The 16,673-nt window shown below is 44.9% G+C and overlaps 3 protein-coding genes across 3 annotated transcripts in view; all 3 read right to left on the reverse strand.

Moving 5' to 3' along the window:
* Positions 1-2,922: 2,922 nt before the first annotated feature.
* On the reverse strand, positions 2,923-8,220 carry ccsapa (centriole, cilia and spindle-associated protein a). The gene is made up of 4 exons (XM_076995176.1): positions 8,027-8,220; positions 7,007-7,380; positions 6,452-6,756; positions 2,923-5,398 (listed from the first exon to the last, which is right to left on the reverse strand). Exons 2-4 carry the CDS (start codon positions 7,362-7,364, stop codon positions 5,216-5,218), a joined length of 846 nt encoding a protein of 281 aa, XP_076851291.1. The 5' UTR covers positions 7,365-7,380; positions 8,027-8,220; the 3' UTR covers positions 2,923-5,215.
* A 1,311-nt stretch (positions 8,221-9,531) lies between these two features.
* On the reverse strand, positions 9,532-13,154 carry acta1a (actin alpha 1, skeletal muscle a). The gene is made up of 7 exons (XM_076995175.1): positions 12,997-13,154; positions 12,038-12,177; positions 11,525-11,849; positions 11,145-11,306; positions 10,873-11,064; positions 10,581-10,762; positions 9,532-10,381 (listed from the first exon to the last, which is right to left on the reverse strand). Exons 2-7 carry the CDS (start codon positions 12,164-12,166, stop codon positions 10,238-10,240), a joined length of 1,134 nt encoding a protein of 377 aa, XP_076851290.1. The 5' UTR covers positions 12,167-12,177; positions 12,997-13,154; the 3' UTR covers positions 9,532-10,237.
* Positions 13,155-14,836: 1,682 nt separating this feature from the next.
* Positions 14,837-16,673, reverse strand: part of nup133 (nucleoporin 133) — a 13,490-nt gene continuing 11,653 nt past the window's right edge. The window contains exons 21-26 of the mRNA XM_076995189.1: positions 16,556-16,673; positions 16,226-16,344; positions 15,898-15,978; positions 15,674-15,747; positions 15,403-15,491; positions 14,837-15,260 (exon numbers count right to left, since the gene is read on the reverse strand). The exon at positions 16,556-16,673 is cut by the window's right edge and continues 18 nt beyond it. Of these exons, the coding sequence (XP_076851304.1) occupies positions 15,124-15,260; positions 15,403-15,491; positions 15,674-15,747; positions 15,898-15,978; positions 16,226-16,344; positions 16,556-16,673 (618 nt within the window). The 3' untranslated portion in view covers positions 14,837-15,123. The remainder of the gene's footprint in view (positions 15,261-15,402; positions 15,492-15,673; positions 15,748-15,897; positions 15,979-16,225; positions 16,345-16,555) is intronic.

Here is a 16,673-nt window from a genome sequence, read left to right on the forward strand (position 1 = left end):
TCTGTATCTCTTTGGTTTTCATACATTCTCCCACAAGGACTAAAGTATTTGTTTTGAAAAACATTATCAGATTATGAAATTCATCTTTATTTTTCTTTCTTTCTTTCTTTCTTTCTTTCTTTCTTTCTCATTTGTGTGGTTGATTGTAAAGCATTTGGGTGCCTTGGTTTTCTGTATCAACATGATCTCCTTTTAGTAGAAGTTGATGAGAATCTCAGGGATGAGAGAAGCCAGCTGCTCCTTTGACTTATCAATGACTGCCCCCCTCACACAATACCTACACAGCCAATCAGAGGGAAGGGTCACAGCCAATCACAGCGAGTAATCAGTCAATGACAAATCAAGTGAAACTGTGCAAATCTGGTTGAAGGGGCCAAAATAGGCTCATGTGTTTGGATTTTCTTGATTTTCATTGTGCACAACTGAGGAAAAGTCATGTGTGTTTTAGTGAGGCCACTATGTGTGTTTTTAGTGTGGTTTAGTGCAGACCTCTCACACATAACACACACACACACAAATATGTATAACACACATACATGCACATATGCACATAAACATATAACACAGTAGGCTACTAAACAGCGCAGAAATACAGTATACCAGCATACAAACCTAGAACCATGCACACTCACACACACATATCACACATGCACACACACATAGGCAACTGTCAATAGAGACAGACATATGACAGGTGGCCAGTATCAGGCTTGGTTAAGTGGTGGTTTCTCCTTCTCTAAGGCAGCCCAACCAGCCGCTGCTTACTGGTGGTCCTCCACAATTTGGTCAAGGTTGACACAGTGACAGCTCACAGACACAGCTCTTCTTTAACCTGCAGATAGCCAGAGGTATGAAAGAATGACAAACTGATTTACAGTGCAATCACTGGCGTTCACACCTGCTAAAAAAAAACCTGCTAAAGAACCGGATTCTAAGTTAAAGGCCTGTTATACTATCCTCTCCATTAATAACTGAACAGTCATGGCAGCCCGATTCATTACTGTGCATCTGTTATTAATGACTCTAGAAAAGGTTCACCGAAAGATGAGAGTTTCCTCTTGTTCTCCAACACCACTGGAGATATTTTCAGGTGTTACTGGCAGCCGTGCCAACACATGCCGTAGCAGCTGCGTCTCTGCTCCCGGTGTGAACAGGCACCAGTGCAGCGTTTGTCCCAACCTGCGCACGGCCCACACATGTGGCCTAAGAGATATACCATGTGGCCATACCCTCTTCACAGAGCATAGCTCAGCCATGCATTTATACCAGGCCATCATCTGCATAATGAAGTCTATAGCTTTGGTCTTCAATGTTTCCCTGGAACAGTATAAGAATCCATGATCTTCCTCGTTACTGATCTTAGTATTTCAAGTTCAAATGACCACAAGCTTCTTCACATGTTCTCATAGCAATACATCAAACTGCTTTTATTCAAAATTGAAAATATAGCTAGTCCAGTGTTTTTTGTTCAAATACACAGTGATTAAAAGTGTAAACAACATTTTAAAATAACTAGTGAGTCAAGCATGAGAATAATTTCATTTATATTAGAATATTAGAAAAAAAAACTATATATATATATAGTTTTTTTTCTAATATTCTATATATATATACACATACACTATATATACACACACTCACTGGCCACTTTATTAGGTACACCTGTCCAAGTGCTCATTAACGCAATGTCAAATCAGCCAATCACATGGCAGCAACACAACACATTTAGGCATGTAGACATGACCAAGACGATCTGCTACAGTTTAAACTGAGCATCAGAATGGGGAAGAAAGGTGATTTAAGTGACTTTGAACGTGGCATGGTTGATGGTGCCAGACGGACTAGTTTGAATATTTCAGAAACTGCTGATCTACTTGGATTTTCCAACCATCTCTTGAATGGTCTGAAAAAGAGAAAATATCCAGTGAGTGGCAGTTCTGTGGACGCAAATGCCTTGTTGATGTCAGAGGTCAGAGGAGAATGGCCAGATTGGTTTGAGCTGATAAAATGGCAACAGTAACTCAAATAACCAGTCGTTACAACCGAGGCATGTAGAAGAGCATCTCTGAATGCACAACACATCGAACCTTGAGGTGGATGGGCTACAGCAGCAGAAGACCACACTGGGTGCCACTCCTGTCAGCTAAGAACAGGAAACTGAGGCTACAATTCACACAGGCTCACCAAAATTGGACAATAGAAGATTGGAAAAACGTTGCCTGGTCTGATGAGTCTCTATTTCTGGTGCAACATTCAGATGGTAGGATCAGAATTTGACATCAACAACATCAAAGCATGGATCCATCCTGCCTTGTATCAACGGTTCAGAGTGGTGGTGGTGCAATGGTGTGAGTGATATATTCCTGGGGCCATTAGTACCAATTGAGATCGTGTCAACGCCACAGCCTACCTGAGTATTGTTGCTGACCATGTCCATCCCTTTATGACCACAGTGTACCCATCTTCTGATGGCTACTTACAGCAGGATAATGCGCCATGTATTAAAGCATGAATCATGTCAGACTAGTTTCCTGAACACAACAATGAGTTCACTGTACTCAAATGGCCTCCACAGTCATCAGATCTCAATCCAATAGAGCATCTTTGGGATGTGGTGGAACGGGAGATTCACATCATGGATGTGCAGCTTACAAATCTGCAGCAACTGTGTGATGTTATCATGTCAATATGGACCAGACTCTCTGAGGAATGTTTCCAGTACTTTGTTGAATCTGCCACGAAGGATTAAGGCAGTTCTGAAGACAAAAGGGGGTCCAACATGGTACTAGCAAGATGTAAGATGTACCTAATAAAGTGACAAGTGACCGGTTGTATATATATATATACAGTATATATAATATATATATATATATATATATATATATATATATATATATATATATATAATCATGTCATCAGTTGTAAGTAATCATGAACATCAGGCTTGTGTAAACATTATTATATATTTTTTTCATTCACAAACAAAATAAATTCTGAAGTGATCAGAACAAGCAAACCTCACATGCAAGCCGATCAGTTACCAGGAGGAAAGAGTGTCCAGTGATATCAGTGAAGGAACCTGCTGTGGGTGCTGTCTGGTCCAGCAACGCTGGCCCAGTGTCGTCCTGCTGTAGGATCCTGCAGAGCGTAAACAGCATGGATCGGATGCATAGTAACAGCGCACACCAGCGACCTTCATTCAGGTTTGTGGCAATACTGTATGTATCTGTTAAAAGCGGACAAGCAGTAAAAAACCGCTGTGTATGCATGTGAAGGTTTTACCAGGATATGATCACATTCGATTTGAATAACTAAGCTGATCACATTCGATTTGAATAACTATGCTGATTGCCATCAAACACTTCTTAATTTCCATACATCATTCCCATGTGTCCATACAATACACAACGAATATAAACTATGAGGAAAATAAGCATCAAATATATGGAAAACATTACATTTCATGTGTCGTTTATACTTCACCCCACAGAGCATGCCCAACATGATTCAGTAAACAATCCTATCCAGAAAACAAAACACCCACCACGCCCACCACCCCCCAAACGCCTACCAGTGGCGAGTGAAGCTAGCGAGTGAAATTTAAAATCCTTCGGAAGACCCAGATCACGTTGATGCAACTGTGCCTGAGAAACCTGGAGAACAAGGCTAGACACCTGGAATGTGCAGCTGAGAACGAAGGAGTCAAGCAGACAGTGGAATCAGCTTTGGTCCACTCAAATATCAAAGGTTAAGCTCATTTCTTTCCATTTTTGTGGTGAAAACAGAATAGAAATATGTTTTTAAACATTAAAGTCAATCAGTTAAACAGACAACACAGTAAACATTGCAAGAGACCATCAAACTATCATCAAGTGTTATAAGAAAACAAAAACAGATCAATTACAGTATTAGAAATACACGCCTCATTTGAACCTTTCTTGGTATCAAAGGAATAGCTTGGTATTAAAGGAATAGCTAAAATGGTACGGTTGCTATTAATAAACAGAAGCTAATAGTGTGGTTTAGCATAATGCATGTGACATAATTAGCATAATGTAAATTAGATACTGAATTAATGTCACCATCCTGAATTCACTCCAATTTAGCATCTTTGAGTGTATTAATAACTGGCCCTCTAATATGATTTATGTGTCAATATAATAATATGTAATATGTGAATTTGTGACATACAGAGTAAGTGAGAAATGGTAACATCTGATAAACCGACAGAAACAGACTCTTTGCTGTGAAATAGTGATGAGGATGTGATGACATGGTGATAAAATTGTAATGACATGGTGATGAGGTTGTGATGTCATGGTGATGAGGTTGTGATGACATGGTGATGAGGTTGTGATGACATGGTGATGAGGTTGTGCACTATGTACTTTGCCTTTCTTCTCTTGTTCAGTCTCATGTAATAAATGTCTTCTGATGCTGGTTTGGGATCTGTGCTGTGATCTCTTCTAACTCATTAAAACGAAGTTCACCATTTCTTAAAAATATTTTTTGTGTATTAAGTTATTATAAAACAATCCACTGGGTGATTGTATCTATATCCTTGGATCCTTGTGTCCTGAGTCTCAGGCTATCAACATAAATCTACTGGGCCCAATACAAAACCACAGGCCTACTTTCACTATAACACACTCACACAAAAACAAAAAAAAAAAACATTGCAGCTTTTCAGCCACTGTAACACCTGTGGTTACACCTGTGGTTATGCCTGTGGTTATAACCTTGGATATACCCTTGGTAACCTCATAGTTTATACCAGGCGTACTCAACTGGCGGACCGCGGTCCGGATCCGGACCCGAACGCAGTCCTGTCCGGACCCAATCTCATTTCTGATTAACTGGATACGGACCAAAAAAAAACCGGAGCATTTATTTCAGGGCTATTGAAAAAACACTCCGTCACGAGTGTTACGTTTGCCACCCCCGCTCAACAACTTACGTTCTCCACCCCCGCCGCACCGGACTTCAGGTCACAGGTATCTGCCAAAATTGGATCGCGGACAAATTTAGTTGAGTACCCCTGGTTTATACCCTTGGTATTACCCTGGTTTGTACCATTGGTATTACCCTGGTTTGTACCATTGGTATTATCCAGGTTGATATCCTTGGTCCTCAACAGTCATAATGTGCCAGTACAGCACAAAGTCCCCTGGGCACTATAGTTTCAGTCCAATCCCTGATCAATCCAGTCCTGCTTCTACCTCAGCCTGGCAGAGAAGCAGCGCATGTACTCAGTCATCCAGCAGTCGTCCGCCACCGCTAGCTCAGGCCGGCGCAACTTCTCCAGGTCTGCCGATCTCGCCCTCCGACGGTCCGGAGTCTTTCCACGATTTTTTTCAAAGTCCCGTCGGGTCTGGGCACTGACCTCAGGTCGGTGGATCTGCACAGTCAAACAAAATCAGTCAGACAAAGCAAGACAAGGATCGACAACTCCTCTGTATAAATACAGCTATTTCCTATAACATTTTTTATGTTGATTGAAGATACGAAATCGAAAAAATAACCTTCAATTACTGAGCCCTCCCAGTACAATGGCTTTAATCCAAATGCCTAGTCCTGCAGTGAGAGGGCAATGGGAGTCAGATTTTACTGGAGGAATAAACTGTCCCTTTCACTAATGCTAACATGGCATCACTTCCTTACTTTTCACTTCAAAGTCTTGGGCGTGTAATCCTGCACGTCCTCTGGGGCCCCTCGGAACTGGGGCCAGAACTAAACTGTCGCAAGCGACTCACGCCCTGAGCCATAGAGCCTTTGTGCACCAATCAGAACATTGAAGGACGCCCTGCAGTTCACCCAGAGTCAAACTTCTCCATGGAGCTGCAGAACACTCCTACATCCTTTACATCCATTGGATGGATGGAGCTGCCCTGTGATATCCAACTCTGCCTGAGCTCAGGCTGAATTATTTAGCCTTGTTTATGCTACTTGAGCTGTGATATCCAGTGTCCCTGCTCCCCTAAAGTTTCTGGTAATGAAAGAAAGGTTAGCAGGGGCAGGTTAGGATAATGCAAATAAGGTAATGCTAACTGATCACCACCAGATTCCATTACCCGTTAGCTTGCTAGGCTAATTATTTTCAGGTGATGTTCTCCTCAGCACTGAGAACAGATTGTCTTATTATGGCTTGTTCATTCTCAGGGTATCCAGCTCGGGTCCTGGAGGGTCAGAGTCCAGGTAGATCTAATTGAGTTGATCCGTTTAAAGTGCTGAACCCAGACCTCCAGAACTGGATGCTCCTCTATACAAACATGACTTCCCAGCATGCTATCACATTTTTCCCCTTTGTGACTTCTCCATTATTAAAGTGAGACTGAGAACTTTGGGCCAGGCTCCGGCTGGGTTCAGGCAGGGTTTGGATCCGATTCGGGCAGTTTGTGGCGTCATGTGTCAGGCAGCACTTTGGGACAGCTTGTGATGTGGTGGCGCTCACCTCTGCGGCAGAGGCCGAGGTTCTCATGCTGGTCCTCTTCCGCTCCCGCAGGCCCACGTTTCTCTCGGTCCATTCGTGCCGGATTAGAGGACGTCTGCTGTCGCGGCGGGAGCCACTCTCCTTAGCGCCACCTGGTGGCTGGCTCTTGCCATTGCTCGGGTGCCTCAGCACAGAGCCAGAAGAGTCATCTGTGTCGGGCTCGCGCTGGTGGTGGTTCGGTTCTGAGCGAGTGGTTCTGTTCTTCAGGCAACGCTTCCCTAAGGACTCCGAGGACCCATTATTCATTGTGTGCTGGTGATCATTCTCTGAGAGTTTAAACCAAAAGGCAAACAGGATGTAGTTAGTCATCTTAGACCACAGTGTGTGTTTGTGATCAGGTCAGAGTCACGCGGTTCTATTTTTCGAACATGTTAATCCTGAAGCAGTTGAGACAGTAGTATAAATAAGTCAGCCAGCAAAGTATTTTTTCATGTAATTATTTAAAGTGAACAGAAAATGCACACACTCTGAGAGGCAGTGTTTCTTTTCCCAGGTAAGCTGGTAGCATTGACTTACCTGTTGGTCTTGAATTCTCCACGGGGGAAGCATCAGTATGCACTTGCCCGTTCACCTGTGTTTCCCAAGAGTCTGGCACGTCTGCTGTTTCGTTCTTCGACTCGGAGGAAGATGTGTGCGGTTTTGAATCCGATGTTTCTACAATTTTTATCCTGGGGCTGGATGTGCCGCTCGAATCAGAACCGCTCTCCCAGCCTTCGCCAAACAGCGGTCGGTGCGTCTGTTCCATCAGCCGTCGAGACAGTCTGTATTTTAATGAGTCTTCGTAACATTTTGAGAACGTCTCCCATTTCGGATCCCGAAACTTCTTCATGTATTCCGTCCGGACCTTCTTCGTCGCGTTGGTGTTGCTCGTCATTTTGACTGCTTTAGACCTGACAGGTAAAAGGCGAACACACAACGCTACATGTAAAACACCCAGGCACAAACACGAAACGATTCCGACAACACGCGAACATCGTCTGGTGCTGACGGTCCCAATCCTGCGAATTCCGAGTGATTTAGCGGGAACCTGCAACCATCAAACAGGTTGGCCACTGCCTTCCTCTGGACCTCCAGCAGGAGGCCGTGAACCATTACACGGATGATGGAATGTTATCTTGCTCTTACGGTTTCTCTGCAGGCTAGGTTGGCACAGTCGACCCACATTATTTATTTATATACCTTACATAATACATCAAGTGATGTTTCCACGGTGCCATTTCTACGCTTCCATTGCGGTTTTATACTAATATTTATGTTTTGACTTGTATAATATCGACAAATGTTTTTTTAACGATTCAGGCATGCATGACAATTATTTTCTTTATTTTCTTATAACATTCGTGTACCATAAAAAAGCTCTGGTTTCCCTTTTTATTGATTTCAGCCGTCGCAATAAATGTCAGCCTCTTTACGCTGCGGATCGGTGTGTTTCGCTAGCATTGCCATCTTAATATGTTTACGTTTTCTGACGCCACCTGCTCGGAGTAGGTGAGCAGTCTACTACGGCGAGGGATATTATTAGAACTTAAACCTTACCGCTCTGATGTCTTTCAACTCCAACGTTAGAATAGAATTAAGGCGGTTCGCCAAGCAACTACTCCTCGCATTTTCGCGAATTTTCACAAAAGCAGGTGGGAATTCTGCGCATTTATTTTATTACCCGACCTGGTAGGAAATCATGTCTGCGTATTCCAATCAGTTGCTGTCGCGCTCTTGAAGCCTTTGCTGTGCGCGTGCGCAGTGAGCACGAACGCGGACGCAGCCCGGCGACGGTTGAACGATTACGTTAGAGTTTGCGTCGCACTGCTCCATTGGTTGTGTTTATCAATGGACCTCGAAACCAATCAAACTAATGAGGCCTCATTAAACCTGGGATGTTATTCAGGCAGCCTACATCCTGAATGTGATGTGTTTTCTGGTAACATTCAACCAGGGTATGTATATTTGTGATGGTTATTTGTAATAAATGAATAAGCATGTGATGAAAGTTATTCTAAACATGTATTTCTAAGTATTCCCATCCAAAATATTTAATTACAATGGACAATGACTTGATAATTCATAATATAATAATATTATAATAATTCGTTTATTGAGATAATGGATGGTTTAAATAGCACGGGCTATTATCCCGTTACATTACGCAGGCGACAGTACCGAGCGCGCGGAGGGCCTAGACGGAGTCCAGACGGGTTTCCACTGTCAGCTTGTTTATACTGGCCCGCCAGAAGACAAACTGCCCGATGTCGTTTACAGTCGAAAATCATTGTGGGGAGATTCAACTGTAAACGACCTGAGAGGAACTGTAGGCTAATTGTTACTAAGTGTTCTTGGTCGTCTAAAATACCCAGGGGATCTAAATTTGCGTTTTCATCCTAATTAGTCCTGTTTTTTTCTGGGTATACCGTGTACGTACACAAGTGTGTCCTCTTTCCGTTCCAGAGTCATGTAAATTACGCGCCATTACTTTAAAAAACTTTATTTAATCAGAGATTCTCTCCTTCTGGTGTCATCTTTATGTTGTGTAAAACTTTATTTTCATCAGGCAGAAAAGTAATGCCTACACTGTCCTGCTTTCTGACTCTTCAAATTTGGTTAACTATCCGTTGAGCCAAAGTTCTGTAACCATATGGGAGGGTTGTAACAAATGGGGATTTTTTTTGGGGGGGGGGGGGTAAGACATTCCTAACAATTGTGTGATCAGTTTTATGTATGACCACTTACTTTCTGACCATGCATGCGAAATTGCACAGCTCTGTGAAGAACTACGTAGATTTTACAGCCAAATATTTTTTTGTACCAGATGTACTTGAAATAGTGATGAGGATGTACAGAGGTTTTTAATATATGCTAATTTCAAGCCACCATGCTGCTACAGCTAGATTACGGTGGCTGACAGGTGTGGGGGCGAAATTCCCTCTGCCCCCCCACCTCTCCCCCCAAAGCTGAAATGAAACCCACGCCGCTGTTAAACTCTGTTCCCTGGGTCTTTCATGGACATATGTAAGTTTCTTTTTGACAAAATCACAAGGACAAACATGTTTAAAAATAGATTTTCGATTTTTATTTTGTCTGTTGGTAGTTGGGCCGCAAAAAAGCACAGACGGAGGTAGGAAAGGGCTCGAGACAAACGGATGTAAGATACCATCGTCCTTTTCTCTTTTAAGACAACAAGAGGCAAGCGGTGCGTTAAAGGAAGGTGAACGTAGATTTGATCACGCGAGTCTTTTCGTGGCCCATCGAACACAACTGATGTCAGTTCCACCAGTGGGTACGCTTAACTAACCCTAGCTACTGAAATATGGTCTTTGGTGACATTGCTTGCGGTTCAAGTTTTCTGGTAACTCATGTCGAACTTTTCACTCTGCTGCGCGCGCGCGTTCACGCGAACGTAGCCTAGATGAAAATTTGGTTCCAGAGTCCATATGTTGGTAGCATTCTGTAACACTTGGCGTGGTTCTTCATATGAAAAGAATGATAACGGTTGTCAATAAATAATTTCCATACAAGACTGGGTGTGACTGCTTCATTGTTTTCCTCACACTCTTCGATGTTGATGTTTTCTCTCCGTTTTGTGTAAACTGTATTTACGTCATCGCGTAACGACAATCGCCAGAGAGAAGTGTCGTTACGAAATGACAGGTTTTCGAAAAAAAAATAAAAAATTGTCCCCACGACACCGCGACAGCGGTGCGCTCGCGCCAACATCCTGAGCGATGGACAGGAAAGAGGAGGCGGACCGGGTGCTTAGAAGCACTTGCGATGGACGATGCTGGGGCCTGCCTCGTCGTACTCCTGCTTGGTGATCCACATCTGCTGGAAGGTGGACAGGGAGGCCAAGATGGACCCGCCGATCCAGACGGAGTACTTACGCTCGGGGGGAGCGATGATCTGGAGAGGAAAGAGGGGGAAAGTGGCGAGGTGGGTTACCACGCGTAAAACACGTTATTGGTGTCCTTTTAGCCTATGCGACTGGTCATAATTGACTGTATGGTGTTTTTTAAGTTATACCACAAAACCCCATTAACGAACTTTAGTTTGATGAAAAATAAAAAAAAACCATACAGAAGGTGAATTGTGCTGCTGATACCTTGATCTTCATTGTGCTGGGGGCCAGAGCAGTGATCTCCTTCTGCATACGGTCAGCAATACCAGGGTACATGGTGGTACCGCCAGACAGGACGTTGTTGGCATACAAGTCCTTCCTAATGTCAATGTCGCATTTCATGATGCTGTTGTAAGCGGTCTCATGGATGCCAGCGGACTCCATGCCTGTGCGTGTGAACATGAGCAAGAAACTTAGAAAAACCGAAAACATTTACAAGGCTTGGACTATTTTAAAGCAAATAAGTAAAATCTCACAGGTTTAATTTCGTACATACCGATGAAGGAAGGCTGGAAGAGGGTCTCTGGGCAGCGGAAACGCTCGTTACCGATGGTGATGACCTGACCGTCGGGAAGCTCGTAGCTCTTCTCGAGGGAGGAAGAGGAGGCGGCGGTGGCCATCTCGTTCTCGAAGTCCAGGGCGACGTAGCAAAGCTTCTCCTTGATGTCACGCACGATCTCACGCTCAGCTATTGTGAATGAGAAATAGTTAGTTATCGGTCTCGTTCGTTAAAAAGAAATTAATTGGAGTGTACGTGTCGACACGTACCTGTGGTCACAAAAGAGTAGCCACGCTCGGTAAGAATCTTCATAAGGTAGTCGGTCAGATCGCGACCGGCCAGATCCAGACGCATGATGGCGTGGGGCAGTGCATAACCCTCATAGATGGGGACGTTGTGGGTCACACCATCACCGGAGTCCAGCACAATACCTGCACGAGGGTAATAAAACGGTTAATTCGTGCGTACTTCAAAATGTCTTAACGGCTGCATATTCAGCAGTAAAATACATAATAGTGCAGACATAAGGATTTATACAATATCGCGTGTGATATTGTTTCGTTAACTCGGAATTTTACATTTAATCTCGAATTAGAAATCCGTGCGTATTTACGCACGCGTTGCGCGCGGTCATGCTGTTCGTTCTTACCAGTGGTACGGCCGGAGGCGTACAGGGACAGCACGGCCTGGATGGCCACGTACATGGCGGGCACGTTGAAGGTCTCGAACATGATCTGGGTCATCTTCTCGCGGTTAGCCTTGGGGTTCAGAGGGGCCTCGGTGAGCAGGGTGGGGTGCTCCTCGGGGGCCACGCGCAGCTCGTTGTAGAAGGTGTGATGCCAGATCTTCTCCATGTCATCCCAGTTGGTGATGATGCCGTGCTCGATGGGGTACTTCAGGGTCAGGATACCTCTTTTGCTCTGAGCCTCGTCACCGACGTAGGAGTCCTTCTGACCCATACCCACCATGACACCCTAGAGAGGGAACAGCACGCGCTTAATAGGGACCAGAGCGCATGCGTTTTCATTGTACGTATATTTCACGCAGAATGGCTAGTTTTATAACTATCAGATCTTTCTACGAATCCAAAGTAAAACTATTACAGCTACTCGAGGGACAAAACTCATATCAAGCCGATAACATAAAGATTTCTGGAGGATACCTGATGACGTGGGCGGCCAACGATGGAGGGGAATACAGCTCTTGGGGCGTCATCTCCGGCGAAGCCAGCCTTGACCAGGCCGGAACCGTTATCACACACCAAAGCGGTAGTCTCTTCGTCGTCGCACATCTTGATGGATTCTAGGAATATACACGATGAAGAGAGGGGTGAGGAAAATTGATAAGGAAATGTATCTCTCTCTCTCTCTCTCTCTCTCTCTCACACACACACACACACACACACACACGTAGGCTATACATGTGTTACAGCGAATCACCCAGCAAGAGAACATTGTTGTGCTTGACACAGAGAAACAATAGCTCTGGTCTAAATACTATAAACAGAGACAGAACTAGAAGACTCAACAAGCAGTCTAGGCAAACACTACGAAATAAGTCAATAATCTCAACTGAGAAATCAAATAAAAGTGTCGATGGAGAATGAATGAACAGGTTGCATTCGGTTTTGTCACAAATAGGATAATCCTATGATCGTTTCCTGGTGACTTATAAAACTGGTTGATTCAGCTGGCAAACACACAATGAGTTGACCTATAGCAATCTTTCACAGAACCTTTTTCATAATTACTGTTATGTTAATATTTTAAAACCTAACCGCATATGGTCAGTAACAGAGTTGCTGATATTAAGGAAGTTCAGGGCTGAACACCTATTTGATTAATTTATGGACTTCCAATTAGATGTCCATTCTCACGGCTGCTAATGTGAGAGGTGAGCAGAAAGGTTTCCTAAAGAAAAAGTTATTAAATGTACACTGAATTATTTGCGACGAACCAAATCCTTCAACGTCTAATCCTTTCTTGTCTTAATGAGACATAATCCCCAGTCACGAATTGCACTCCTTGACACAGGTCCCCATAGGTACAAATCAATACATCCACTCCTCGACAAGTCTGGATAGCTCCGTTAGATGCGCGTCCCCGCTCTGCGCGCTCTTACCTGTGGTAGTTCCTGCTTAGAAGAAGCTCGGCGCACTGAACTCAACCGCTGCTGGTTCCAGCTACGGGGTGACAACGACCATGGTCCGTCTTATATACCCACGGTCTTCGCTACCGTTTTTTTCTTCCTGCGCGGACCATTAGGAATGTCCAAGTATTCCTCGCGAATTTTTCCCGGCCCTCATCCATATTTGGATCTTGGAAGTAGCGCAGATGCCAAGCGCCTGTCGGCCGTTACGCGCAGTGATTCGGAGTGCGCGGGACGGTCCATATATGGTGCTCGGGAGCCCAATCCGAGGGGAGGTGGCCGGGCCGTGTATGGAGTGTGAGGGGTTGCGGCCCCACTCGCGCTCGCGTGGCATTTGGACGAGAGTCGCTCACCGCGACGCGCCTGCACGCGTCCACCCTATCAATGAAGCTCAGCCCGACGGGCTAAGTACGGGCATGGCCGTGGTGGTCCAAGTCGATCCGTGGTCCAGAAGCACCAATGATTTATTGACAACGGATCACACGAGAAAACCAATTAAACAACCGTCGCCGAAGAGTTAATGTATCATTTATGGATAGTGTCGGTTTGTTCAAATCCTCAGAGGAGCAGGTGTGATATCAGGACGTTTGTAGCCCAACACATCCGTTATCAAAATGCCGATGCTTAAGCAAGGAATGTTAATCCATAATTTAAATGTATAATTAGGCGAGGTACATCGGGGTAAAATAAATGGAGGTGGAAGGTTCATTGGTTCCATGGCTGTATCAATCACAACTTCCACCTGTCTCGGACACTGCTTCCAAAAACGGGTAAGCGAGTCCAAACAGGGGCACACATGTTTGTGTGTGGATGGGGGGGGGGGTTATCCCAAACAGGGAACAACCAAACCACATTTTACTGAAGCTGAGCTGTAAATCTACACACCATTCAAAGCTGTTCTGGTAAATACTGTTTTCTTCTTGGTTTGTGTAGCGCTGGTCCGTGACTGGTATTAGTGGTTCGTACACTATTCTAGTTTGCATACTAGAATGTCTCCAAATTCGCTCTCGTGGACATACTGTGCTTAAAACCTGATCAGTGATCTCACTGCTTTAACCGCTTCCCCCTCAGAGTGACGCTCAACACTCTTCCCCTGACAGCAAGGTCTAAATGTAAACGCGTATTTTCATTTTACGGTTTAAAGTCCTGCTATGTTTTTGGCTGGATATAATATAAGTAACAGATATAACTTGCTTGCGTTGGAATGCTGCTTAATATATATGTGCAATAATTCAAGCACGATATGTCAAGGTCACGTGGTTCTGTGGGCAACGGTAACAATACAATCATCGACCTGAAAAGTGCCATTCAGAAGCGCTGTGGGGGATGCCTGTCCGGAGGCTCACCGCTGCACACCCATATAGGGTGTCAGCAAGAGCCCCACTAAGCTCCAGTGATTCAGGGTGGAGGTGCCCACTTTAACCCCCCTGCTCTATTTTAAGAGACGCGGAGTAGGACAGACAGGACTCTGAAGACATCTGCCACCCAACAGCTATAGAGAAACACGGCAGCTGCTGCCTTCAGACACTTGTGCGCGCGCACACGCGCACACACACACACACACACACACACACACACACACCACACAGGAAGATAAGAGCTAAGTAAGGGAAAAAAATCACAGACACAGGTTGATAGGTAAACTTGTGCCTAGATCAGATTCTTTCAAAGTGTAAATTGGTGAAGAGTGAGTGAATGTGTGTGTGTGTGTGTGTTTGTGCAAGATACCCCTATTCACCCATAACTTGTATGAGCTTCTAGGTTTTTCTAATTTGGGCTCAAACATATGACGGGCTACATGAAAAGCATTCAGTAGAGTCGAGAAATACAATATGTATTTAAAAAAACGAAAAAACAATCACAAGAAGGTCATGTTTTTCTTACAAAACAGTAGAAAAAAAGGAAACATTTGCCAACAAAAGCTGTGTCATAGTCCAGGGGGTGGGCTGTATGCAAATAGGGGGTGTGGCATTGTGCTGGGTGTGGCCTCTATGCAAATAGGGGAGTCATGGCACAAGACTCCATGCTGGGTGAGTTACAGTGAAGGGCCTGGGTTATGTGCCAGTAGGGGGCGTGGTGGGGTGAGATGCACAAGGCAGGTCAGATCTGGGACTGGAGGTAGTGTTCATAGTTGGCCCTGAGGAGGAACTCGAAGAAGGGCTTGGATTTGAGAAAGTCCAGCTCTTCCATCTGCAGGAGATCCTTCACGTCAGGCAGGTAGGTCTGTAGAGGAACCCCTGGGTAGAGACAGACAGACAAGGGGTGGGGCTTATATCAGCTGGGTTTATTTACTACCCTCCTGCCCCTTTACTTCCTTTCTTTACTGCTTAGAATCAGATCAATTGAAATAAAAAGTGGTGGTATGATGGTGGCCAGTACCTTCCTGGGTGAGCTTCTGGAGAATCCTGACGAAGATGCTGTCCTTGGCCGCCTCTAGAGGGTCGTCGCTACCATCTGAAGCTGACCAGCTGTGTAACCAAACAATCGGTGCCCAGAAACCAAAGATTAGTCACAGCCCGGGCTGGGGGAGAGGAACTCTGACTCATTAAGGGGCCCCTTGGGACCGTGTTGGGGTGTGAGGGTGAGGTGTTGGGGTGTGAGGGTGAGGTGTTGGGGTGTGAGGTTAGGGTGAGGGAAGGGATGTTCTTACCTCTCTTTCCAGTCTTTTTTCAAAGCTTTGGTGAAAATCTCACACTTCAAAGCCTCAATGTCAACAAGATCTTCCTGCAGACACAACAATGTGTTAAAAACACACGTGGGGCACCGTTTGCCTGTACCAAACCAATCTCATCCACACCCACAGACCACCCACACCCACGGACCACCAACCAAACACACCCAGAGCATGATGTGGTTCTGGAACTGTGTCATTACCTCATCTATGTACTCCAGCAGGTCTAGGGCCTTCTTGAAGTCATACTCGTTTGCCCCCCGGTTATCATCACATATATACAGCTACCACACCCACACACACAAAGACACACAGAAGATAAATTTGGAAGAGAGTATGTCTGTGTATTTACTGGAGAAATTCAGATAAACATTTTGCGAGTGGAAAGATAAATACACTGCAGTAGGAAAAGTTCTTAACAGTAGTACATGAGAACAGCTTTGAAATTTCTGCTGTGTGTATGTGTGTTTTCTCAAAATGAAACCATTGTGTGTGCGCGTGGCGTGTGTGTGTGTGTGTGTGTGTTCTTACATTAATGAGGTTATGAGCGGTGAGCAGGGGCATGGTCTCTGGGTTCTGCTGTTTCTCCTCCAGAAGCTGCTTAGGTAGGGTCTCCTGATGGAGCAGGAACCGTTCCTGTTCCACGATATCTAAACCAAACCCAACCAAGCAAAAATCGGCTCAAGCCAGCACTGGACACAGAACCTGAAGAACCTGGGACAGATACCAACCCAGCAACGGTCTGACAACCAATACTATACCAAAAAGGCCAAGAACCTCCCACACAGCCTCACATGTGACTGAAACCATAGAGCCAACATGGCCGCCCCACGTGTTGCAGTTGCTGTGCTGCTGACTGACCGTTAATCTGCTTGTGCTGCAGCTGTTCTGGCATGTCGGAGGCCAGCGCCGTCAGCTTGCTCAGGGCCAGCAGGGTCTTCTTCTTCACAAAGTAGCGCGTCTCCATGTTGGCCTGGCT

This window comes from Brachyhypopomus gauderio, unplaced genomic scaffold (genome assembly GCF_052324685.1).
Source record: "Brachyhypopomus gauderio isolate BG-103 unplaced genomic scaffold, BGAUD_0.2 sc185, whole genome shotgun sequence".
Classification (NCBI taxonomy): domain Eukaryota; kingdom Metazoa; phylum Chordata; class Actinopteri; order Gymnotiformes; family Hypopomidae; genus Brachyhypopomus; species Brachyhypopomus gauderio.

Coding starts and splice junctions, on each gene's coding strand:
- ccsapa (XM_076995176.1), bottom strand. CDS start 7,364: ATGACGAGCAACACCAACGCGACGAAGAAGGTCCGGACGGAATACATG. Junction 6,757..7,006: donor GGAGAATTCAAGACCAACAG/GTAAGTCAATGC, acceptor TTAAACTCTCAG/AGAATGATCACCAGCACACA. Junction 5,399..6,451: donor CCTCGGCCTCTGCCGCAGAG/GTGAGCGCCACC, acceptor TTGACTGTGCAG/ATCCACCGACCTGAGGTCAG.
- acta1a (XM_076995175.1), bottom strand. CDS start 12,166: ATGTGCGACGACGAAGAGACTACCGCTTTGGTGTGTGATAACGGTTCC. Junction 11,850..12,037: donor TTGGCCGCCCACGTCATCAG/GTATCCTCCAGA, acceptor TTCCCTCTCTAG/GGTGTCATGGTGGGTATGGG. Junction 11,307..11,524: donor CGCCTCCGGCCGTACCACTG/GTAAGAACGAAC, acceptor ACCCTCGTGCAG/GTATTGTGCTGGACTCCGGT.